Genomic DNA, 10705 nt, shown 5'->3' with positions numbered 1-10705 from the left:
TATATATATATATATATACTACCTGAATGGCCCAGCATTGCCTGAGTTACTGCTGTTCTTATTCAGTTTAGTAAACAAATATAAAGATATATTTTCATAATTATTTCAAAATATCTATATTTTATTGAAAAATATCCAAATTGTAATGATAATAGAATTTCAAACTGAAAATCTGTCAATGTTGAAGCACCTCAGGGCAAATAATATACATTGTGTAATTTTCTGTTTGTGTCAAAATGAATAAATTGTTGCTGCTTCCAACATGTGAGCAAGCAACAGGTGAGATGAGTCAAGATTCCTAAGCAACATAATGGGAGCGCCCAGTTTTAGTGTCAAGTTATGTGGTGGCATCCCAGTGGGTTTAAATGTGTTCAGAAATTCAACAGGGTATTGAACAACCTGATCTTGATCAACTGTTGTCAATTGATTGAAAAATCATTTCTAATATATCTGTTAACTTTTGAAGAAATTCATGACTGAGTTTATAAAACATTTCATTAGTTGGAGCTAGTATAACTCTTTCACATTGCCAGTTTACATCAGTGAAATTGACATATAAATTAGGAAATACTTTATCCATAAGATCCCTAAGAGAAAGTATCATTTGACTGCATGTAATTTGAGTTGAATGTTAATATTTCATTACCAACCTTAAAAAGCTCGTATGATCGCCTTGTAGAAGTACTCTGATGTTGCTTGTTAGATGAAGTTTTTCACATGTCTCCAAAGGTACGATTTTTATAAGCATGCATTGACCTCATCAGCTTTTGATTCTTTGTGGATAACTGGCAATCATCATCATCATCATCGTCGTTTAATGTCCGCTTTCCATGCTAGCATGGGTTGGATGATTTGACTGAGGACTGGTGGACCAGGAGGCGACACCGGGCTCCAATCTGATTTGGCAGAGTTTCTACAGCTGGATGCCCTTCCTAACGCCAACCACTCCAAGAGTGTAGTGGGTGTTTTACGTGCCACCGGCACGAGGGCCAGTCAGGCGGTACTGGTGATGGCCACACTAGAAATGGTGTATTTTATGTGTCACCTGCATAGGGGCCAGTCCATCGGCACTGGCAACGATCTTGATCAAATGTCTTTTCACGTGCCACTGACACAAGTGCCAGGAAGGCAGCGAACAATCTTGCTCGAATGTCTTTTCATGTGCCAGTGGCACAAATGCCAGGAAGGCGAAGTTGATATGCAAAATTAGCTTAAAATAAAAGTGAAAAGAAACTGAGTTTTGAATGTACTTCTCATTCAATATCATTAAAATATATTTTTTTATATATATTTGATCATATTTTGGTAGTCAGTAATTATGTTCAACTTCAAAATTATGTACCACAGATACTAACTCTTGCTCATATTCCTTTGTTTCCATATAAGAATATTGTGCAGTTACATTTTTAAAATCAAAAATATTCAATACACTCTGTTTCAGCATCTGGTTCATTCAATATGTTTGAGTATATAAATTCTACAGAACTCAGGAAGCTTCTTGGGCAGGTTGAAATTACACCAGAAATTTCTTCATTGTTTGCTGCAACTGCTTTAGACATGTTTATAAATCCTGAGAGGGTAAGTAGTGTAAAAGAAAGAAAATGATCTGATTTTCATTTCCAATAAGTAAAATTAATAATACTCTTAATGAATCCAAGACAAACGACTATATTTCTTTCCACAATAATAGATAACAAAATCAAGAATAAACTATCAAAATTTCTAGAATTATCACCATAAAACTGGTCTGTTAACAAAAAGAAATGAAATCAAATGTTATTATTTTTATTCCTATTTCATTTTTACCACTGTTCTACATTCAACATAGTTACAAGAAATAAACTATCAAAACCAGATAGTTTATTTCAATATAAGAATGATAAGACTTCAACATGATAATGTCCATGGGAAATGTTGAGAAAGAACATGTTAAAAAATCAATTCATACTTTTGATAGAATTTATCTGAATTGATCTCTCAGATTTTTTTTTACTTGAGTATTTGCCAATTTGATGACAACATTAAATAGATAATGAAATGCTATCAACATATTTCTTAGAAACTGTTATTATGTATACTTCTTTTAGAATGAGGGTGTGGGGATTCATGAACACAAAGAGGAGTTAGAATGCTCTGCAATACAGTATGTTATCAAGTATATTGATCATTGTATTTTTGAGACCTAAACTTTTTAAGATCTAAACTTCAAAGGCTCCAGCTAACTGTTCAGTAACAAATTGTTGTTTTTGGTTTGTTTTTGTTTAGGCAGGTATACTATTTACTTTGTATTCCAGATTTATCACTCATCCACAACACCTGCAAAAATGATACCCTAGGTCTTTTACTATGAGCCTTGGCATAAAATTAGCATTCATATTAAAAAGTGTTTCAGTTACTTGTTTCATATACTAATATTTTAATGTGTTAAGCAAAGTAGTGGTTTAAAAAGATAATATAGAAAAGACAACCAAACACGATATTACTTAAAGACAATCAAAATTCACTAAGTTTATAAGTGCAGCTGCACTATTATATCGATACATCTTTAACTTATATTGAAATTATTTAGATTATAATATATCTGTTGTATATTTTCTCCACAGTTTCTACCATTTATTGAAGATGAGACTCTATGGGAAAAGATGTGTTACAATATGACTCTTTTCCAAAAACTGTTCCCATACTTTAAAGATAAAAGCACTATACAAACAGCATGTGACCTGATAGGACCAGTTAACTTTGAAAACCTCTTACAAGAATTAGAGGAGACACTTCCTGGTTTCAGCAGTCTTTGGGAAATGGTGAGATTTTGTGAACTTTTAATTATTCTTCTCTATGCTACCTGTTAAATTTATTTCACCATTAATCCTTTCTACTATAGGCACAAGGCTTGAAATTTTAGGGAGGCTCAGCTGATTACATCAACCCAGATACTTGACAGTACTTATTTTATTAATTCTGAAAGGTTGAAAGGCAAAGTTGGCCTAGGTGGAATTTGAACTCAGAACTTAAAACTGGAAAAGATGCTCTTAAGCAGTTTATCTAGTGTGTTAATGATTCTTTCAGCTCACCACCTTTATTTCATCATTAATCAAATGTATAACTTCAATGTTTTATAGATACACGGTATATAATGTGAAACCCCTTTTGTTTTCCTTTTTTACAATACCCACTTTGTCTCAACATGATCCTGGTATGGAAGGGATACAGGAGTTGAGGACCATTATGGAAGATTGAGATGAATGGGGAAAACATGTGGAAACAGTCTTGGGGTGTCCTGAGGGACGACCTAGATAGACAAACAGACAGACAGACAGACAGATAGATTAATGCTATTTTGTATCTTAAGACTAAGCTACTCTGATTTGAAGATTCCTAGATGAAAATAGAATGTATTTCAAATATTTTCTTATTGATCTGATTCTAGTATAATTCTTTTGCTACAGAAATATAAACAATTGAAATATAATATTTCAATTACCCAGTTAAGTGCTATGAAACTTTGTTTATAATTTTTTCTTGCTATTAATGATAAGAATGTTACCTTATATATTTATAAACTAATATTTTCAGTTTAAACTTTTTGAAAATGGTACATTGAGTGAAAAACTTTCAGTAAACTACACAGCATATGAGATGTCTAGAAAGAAACTGGAATCATTAATTGGTTATTTGGTGATGCAGCCTCCAAAATTCATATGGAATGATAACACAAATTTGACATTGGATTCCTTTAACAAATATTTTATCAACATAACAGGAGAAGACTTACTTGCGAAACTTGCCAAGTATGTTAAAAATTTATAACTTTTATCTAAACCTAAGATTTCCCCACATACCGTCATTAAGATTTTGTAGTAGTTGGCATTTAAAACAATTATCAGAACTTATTTCAAGATTGACCATATTCATTATCATCTATGATTTCCATTCGTTTTACAATTCTTGAATTGGAAGCTTCTCATCAATTCACACCATTGCTGCATCTCCAACTCTTACACTATCAACTCTGCTATATTTTAAGGTTTAGTAATGCTTCCTTCCACTCTCTCCCTTCAGTGCAATACTTGCTGTCATATCTAGCTACTCTCATATAGTGGAGGCACAATGGCCCAGGGGTTAGGGCAGCGGACTCGCGGTCGTAGGATCACGGTTTCGATTCCCAGACCAGGCATTGTGAGTGTTTATTGAGCAAAAACACCTAAAGTTCCACAAGGCTCCAGCAGAGGATGGTGGCGAACCCTGCTGTACTCTTTCACCGCAACTTTCTCTCACTCTTCCTGTTTCTGTTGTACCTGTATTTCAAAGGGCCAGCCTTGTCACACTCTGTGTCACGCTGAATCTCCCTGAAAACTACATTAAGGGTACATGTGTCTGTGGAGTGCTCAGCCACTTGCACATTAATTTCTCGAGCAAGCTGTTCCGTTGATGGGATCAACTGGAACCCTTGTCATCAAAACCGACAGAGTGCCAACCAACCACTCTCATATAAAGGTTGTAGTCTCTTTGTTTTTATTCCTTTATAATATTCCACACACAGAACTCATGCTAGATATCAACTATATGTATGAACAGACACTTTAAGAATATCTTTTAATGTACAATATCAAACTCATGTTCTTTAACTGTACAATGACACTCACCACATATTCCTGAAAGAGTCTTGTACCTCACTATCTCCATAGATGAACTACAGGTACCTATAATACTTAAATTTATTATAAATACCAATCCTCACAATCTCTTGATAATCTCTCTTGATAATCTCTCATGATAAACACACATCTGTAACATTACTTCACTTATATTGTGATTTTCATATTCGTGATTTATTCTAAATAAATTTTTTTATGAATGCTTTTCTCCCTTTTATATCTAAGAATATATCAAATTTTAAAAAGTATCAAAGTCTTTGGCAACATACAAGACAAGTTTTTAAAACAATAATAATTCTTACCTGAACACATTACCTGGGAACTAGTTTTTTTTTAAATAGTCATTAAACATTGCTAACTCTGAATCAAAGAAGATAAGTTTTTCTTTCAAGACCAGAAACAATATCTGTTTTGAAACTGTTGTAGATTCTCTATTAGAATGTTGTTCATGTTGGCATGGCTGTGTGGTAAGAAGCTTGCTTACCAATCACATAGTTCCAGGTTCAGTCCCACTGAATGGTACCTTGGGCAAGTGTCTTCTGCTGTAGCTGTGTGCTGATCAAAGCCTTGTGAGTGGATTTGGTAGACAGAAACTGAAAGAAGCCTGTCATATATATGTATATATATATATATGTATGTTTGTGTGTCTGTATTTTCCCCCCCACCATCACTTGACAACCGATGTTGGTGTGTTTACATTCCCGTAGCTTAGTGGTTCGGCAAAAAGAGACCGATAAAATAAATACTAGGCTTACAAAAAATAAGTCCTGGAGTTGATTTCGTCAACTAAAGGTGGTACTCCAACATGGAAGCAGTCAAATGACTGAAACAAGTAAAAAAAATAAAAGAATATATCTGTACTAGTGTTATGTTGACTTGCAGAGAAATGTTTCACAGAAATATCTTTCAGTTGTGACATATTTATTTTATCTTCTTCAATAGGAAAAAAAAAAAGACACAAGCACTGCTCATCCCAAGAAAACATCATCTTACTTCACCCCTCTTAAACAATAACAGTAGGCAACTAGATCATAATGATTGTTCCAAATACTAGGCCTTATTATTATTGAGGATTTCTCATAGTCAATGCACATCCCTAACATAGTTTGGACTGTACCTCAAAGACTGAATTTTGTCTTTAAAGATATAAAATATTTCATCACCCTAAAACTGCCAACCTTCTACAAAGCTCAAGTGAGACAAACGATTACTATTTGGGATAGTGCTGCCTCTACAAAAATATTCTAAATTACATCCAGGGAAAGTTGGTTAAACTGATTAGCATAACATCACTTACAGATATACCTCAGCCTTTGATCTTTCCACAGATATGCTGTCTATTTTTCTTTGCCCTTTTCTGGCAATACTATAATGGTCCATGCTCCTAAGAGCTGGCACATCTTGTGCTACTTCTACTCAGGAACTCTTGATTCAAACAGTTCTCTTCCTCTGATCACCCACATTGTGTCCAACCTCACAACTTTTGAACTAACTACCACACCCAGTTCTTCCTCTTCATCCCTCTGAAATCCCCTCCCTGATGAATGTCTTAACTGCAGTCATCAATTTAAAATAATTTAGCAGAATGTCATCAATCTCACAAGTCTCTGAAAGCCTGCACTTTCTGCAGGCATGGCTGATTAAAAACCATTTTTGGCAGCATTGAGAAAACAAACCATGGAACAGATTAGCCATCTTTCACCTACTGACACACTATAATCACTATATAATCACTTAATCATTAGCTCTGTTGCAACAGTTCCTGCACTTCTGAACAAATACTCAGTGTACTATTCTATTTTTTTTTTAATCTTTTCTGACTCCCTCCTTTTGATAAAATTCATGCTAAACTCTTTGTCAAAGCTTTTGTCCCAAGAATGCTTTCAAAGTATAGAAAAAATGCTATAAGCACTGCTGTTCCTCTTTGAACTAAATACTTGAAAATATATATATAATATACTTAAAACCAATGCTTAATAGTATGCACAATGCAATTTATGATGTTTACAAGCATTAAATAATACAGAAGCTATACATATATAATTTACTAAAACAATGTACACATCAATTGTACTTCACTGTCAAATATATAAAAAAAATCTGATTTACTTTAATTGAAACATTCATAACAACACAGATATGAAATCATTCAGTATATAAAATACAAGATAATCTTATTTATAAACATTTTAAAAGGATAGGGATTATTAAATTTATGATAATAGAATTGCCCTTCATTATTGATAGTTGACTAAATAATTAGTTGAAACGTAGAATTAAACACTTCTCACTCAAACAGAGATCATTTTGTTGAATACTGCAACAGTCAATTAGTAAAGGTAATTTCAAACAAACTAGACTACAGAATTTCAAATGTCTTATCGTCAACTTTATAAAAAGATCATGAAGAAATATTTATTTGGAGAAAATAGGAGTATCTCACAACTCATGCATTTCATAATGTTCTCACCACAGCATTAAGAAACAAGTCATCATATCAATTTATAGTTACATATATCCACTTAAACTCTATTCCTATTCATGTTTCCTTTGCAACAAATATTCATAATTTAATATCACTCACAATACCTTCTACTTGTTACACCAATAATTTAATTCAGAAAATAATACAAATTTTCTAAACAGTGCACTTCAGCTTTCAGAACAAGAACCAGAGAATATAAATCAAACTCAAACAAGACCTAACAAATCAATTTAGCATTCTCAAAATTCATTATTACCTATTCAATATTGGTTTCAAATGTTGGTACAAGGCCAGAAATTTCAGGGGAGGAGATAAGCCAATTACATCAACCCAGTTCTCAACTGGTATTTATTTTATCAACCCCCGAAAGGACAAAAGGCAAAGTCATCCCAGCAGCATTTTAACTCAGAACATAATGTCATCAGAAATGCTGCAAAATATTTATTCTGATGTCGTAACAATTCTGCTACTCATCACTCTTATTACTTATTTGATATTAAGTCCTTTGTTCCTATTATATTCATCTAATGAATGTTTTAATTTCCACCACTCTGTCTCTTTTTCAGTCCTCAGGTAATGGGTAGTTATGTAATGCAATTCTTTGCTATACTGAGTAAATCAATGGGACTTCCATCACAAATGGACATGCAAGTCTATATAGAACAGAAGGTTATGGAATTTTTAATTGCCAATCTAAATCCTATTGTAGGTATGTATTGACAAGCAGTATTTTTTGTTCTTTAATCGACTTTATTTTTCTAAAGACTCATAAACTAGAGATAATTTTCTACTATAATTTTGACTACTGCTATTGTATTTTTCATATGCCTTAACCATAAACACAGCAGTCAAATTTAGACAAACTTCATCTAGCAGATAAATTATTATACTATAAAGAGTCAACTTAAAAACAACAGTTGCTTTCCTTATCTCACAACACAAACAAAGTAAGTGAGGTCAGCAATGGAAATTTTGTGCAGTTAATCATCCATATGTTTGACATACTTAAAATAAAGGTCTTAAATAAATTACTATTACTTTCTATTATTAAATATTTTCTTTCATATGTCTTCTTCCTTAAAACTGTACAGATGTTTTAATCAACTGATAAACACCAGTTTCCATCATTTTATATTATAAATATTATAAAAGACAGTAGTTTTTTTAGAATGCTTACATTATTCTTGCTTTCTTTCAGAAACAAATACATTCAACGTGTCTCAATACATACAATCAGTAGAATTAAAGAATCTTTTTGTATTGGTTCAAATTTCACCAGATACTGCATCAGCATTGTTTGAGTCTGGTCTGAACATACTTATCAACCCGCAAAGAGTAAGTAGATATCTTACACAGAAATATGGAGTCAATAAACAATTATTTTCTTGTTGTTACTATCATTATTCAGAAATATACAGCAATGAATGTTTAGGTTTTATTTTTTTTTACTTCAAATTTTGAAAAAAATTAGTGGACAGACATTCATGTTATTAGTAACTAGTAAATGAATTATGGTGATTGAAAACTTTTAATCAATTTTGAAAAATTTATGTAACACTACTTATTGTCCCTGGAAAATTTAGTTTATACAAAAATTGAAAAATAAAGCACAAATATATGTAATATATTTTCTGTAACATTAAAAAAATCTACATCTTATTGGCTATACATTGAACATATAGGAGTTACAAACATTATATAAACGTTTCATCAACATCAACAGCAGTATTTTTATGTTCACTTTTTCCATGCTGGCATGGGTTGGATGAGAGTCTCTGAGGCAGTATTTTATGGTTTGATGACCTCCCTGCGGGCAAAAACTTGCTTGTTTTTGAATAAGATAATTGCTTATTCCCTTGGTTTTCACAAATGACAAAACTGAAGAGTGACATGATGCCTTACTTGATAGAAACGTAAACATTGTCTCTGCTTCTGGTAACAAGGTGACAATATGAAGATACATGGAAACACTGTACATATATATATACACACAATATGAAGACACATAAACATCTGTACATATGTATATGTGTGTGTATGTGTGCGCAATTCTGGTAACAGGGTTGAGTTGTTATTGAAGTATAGATCTCAAGAGGTTAAGAAAAACTCAGTTGAAGAACATTCATAATGATTATGGAATAAAGGAATAAAACATGAAGCAATATGGTTGTCAACTAAACTCTTTAACTACACAGCCATGTCTACAACCATTTGATCTATATGTGAAGATAATTTGACCATTGTAAATGATTACAGAAAGTAACTAAAACTTTAATCTAAAATATGTTATAAATTCTTTCATGTTTCTTCACTTTGTATTCCATCAGCTTCTACCATTTATTCATGATGAAACTTTATGGGAAAATATATGTTACAATTCAACTGTTTTCAAAAACCTATTCCCATACTTTAAAGATAACAGCAGTATACAATCTGCATGTCAAGTGATAACAGCAATTGATTTTAAAAAACTCTTACAACAAGTAAATGAAACAATTCCTGGTTTCAGCAGTCTTTTGGAAATGGTAATTTTTAAAATATTCTTTGTTTTCTGTCTCTTGCACCTGTTTTATCATTAATAATGCTTACTGTGTATTACTTCAATGTTTTGTAAAAACATTTTAAATAATTTGCTAATAAAACAGTTGTCATGTTTTTCTAGTATCAACAAAATCTCAACATGTTTCCAATCCCATATTGACTAAATTAACTTACTGAAATTTTTTTCTCCTTCATCTGACATGATTTGATGAAGTCCAATTATAAAAACACCTCTTAAACTTTTGTAGGTCATATATTTCCCAGAGATAAATTCGATATTACTCAGTTTTTAATCATTAGAATACAGACGAAATATAAGTTTGCTGTTGTATTCCATACTTAGCAGAAAAGAAAATAGTGTATATAAGTCATGGATTAATATCAGATTTCCTCATCATTTATTAGTTTCTAGTTAGATTTTTAATCGTCCACACTTTAAATATTTCATCAATAACTTACTCAGTATATAATAGATACCTGTTTATACCATTATACAATGCTCATACAGATATATTCAAATATCATTTTCAATGATTTATTTATCTATCACTTTCATCTGATCTTTTCAGTATATGCAGCTAGCAACTTACTCATATGGTCAACAGCTATCAGTAAACTACACAACATATGCAAATACTCAAGTGAAATTACAGGTTTTGATTTCTGAATTGGTCATGAATCCTCCCAAATTTGTATGGGGAGTTAATCATAACTTCTCAATAGATTTATTTACTGAAATGCTCACCAACAACACACAGGATTTACTGCAAAAACTTGCCAAGTATGTAAAAGTATTTTTTAAAATATTTTCAGCATTTTCTTTATTCTTTCTTTGCATTTTCCCATAAACACACTTCTGAAAATGAGAAATTGTTATATATATTTACCCAGTAAAACTCTCTTCCAATATTCATATTTCTTGTGGAACTAATGGTAAGATGATGTACATACATACATCCATACATATGCACATGCCTACATTTGTATGTATATATATATATATATATATATATATATATATACA

At 31.9% G+C, this 10705-nt stretch overlaps 1 protein-coding gene across 1 annotated transcript in view; it reads left to right on the top strand.

The window, feature by feature from the left end:
- LOC106873159 (uncharacterized) overlaps window positions 1-10705 on the top strand; it is a 161723-nt gene that overhangs the window by 17693 nt on the left and 133325 nt on the right. Inside the window, exons 11-17 of the mRNA XM_014920386.2 lie at window positions 1442-1578; window positions 2604-2801; window positions 3574-3788; window positions 7707-7849; window positions 8339-8475; window positions 9468-9665; window positions 10251-10462. Coding sequence (XP_014775872.1) covers window positions 1442-1578; window positions 2604-2801; window positions 3574-3788; window positions 7707-7849; window positions 8339-8475; window positions 9468-9665; window positions 10251-10462 — 1240 coding nt within the window. The remainder of the gene's footprint in view (window positions 1-1441; window positions 1579-2603; window positions 2802-3573; window positions 3789-7706; window positions 7850-8338; window positions 8476-9467; window positions 9666-10250; window positions 10463-10705) is intronic.

Source organism: Octopus bimaculoides, chromosome 1 (genome assembly GCF_001194135.2).
Source record: "Octopus bimaculoides isolate UCB-OBI-ISO-001 chromosome 1, ASM119413v2, whole genome shotgun sequence".
NCBI lineage: Eukaryota > Metazoa > Mollusca > Cephalopoda > Octopoda > Octopodidae > Octopus > Octopus bimaculoides.
Note: the sequence above shows the minus strand (reverse complement) of the source record. Positions and strands in the feature narration are given on the sequence as shown.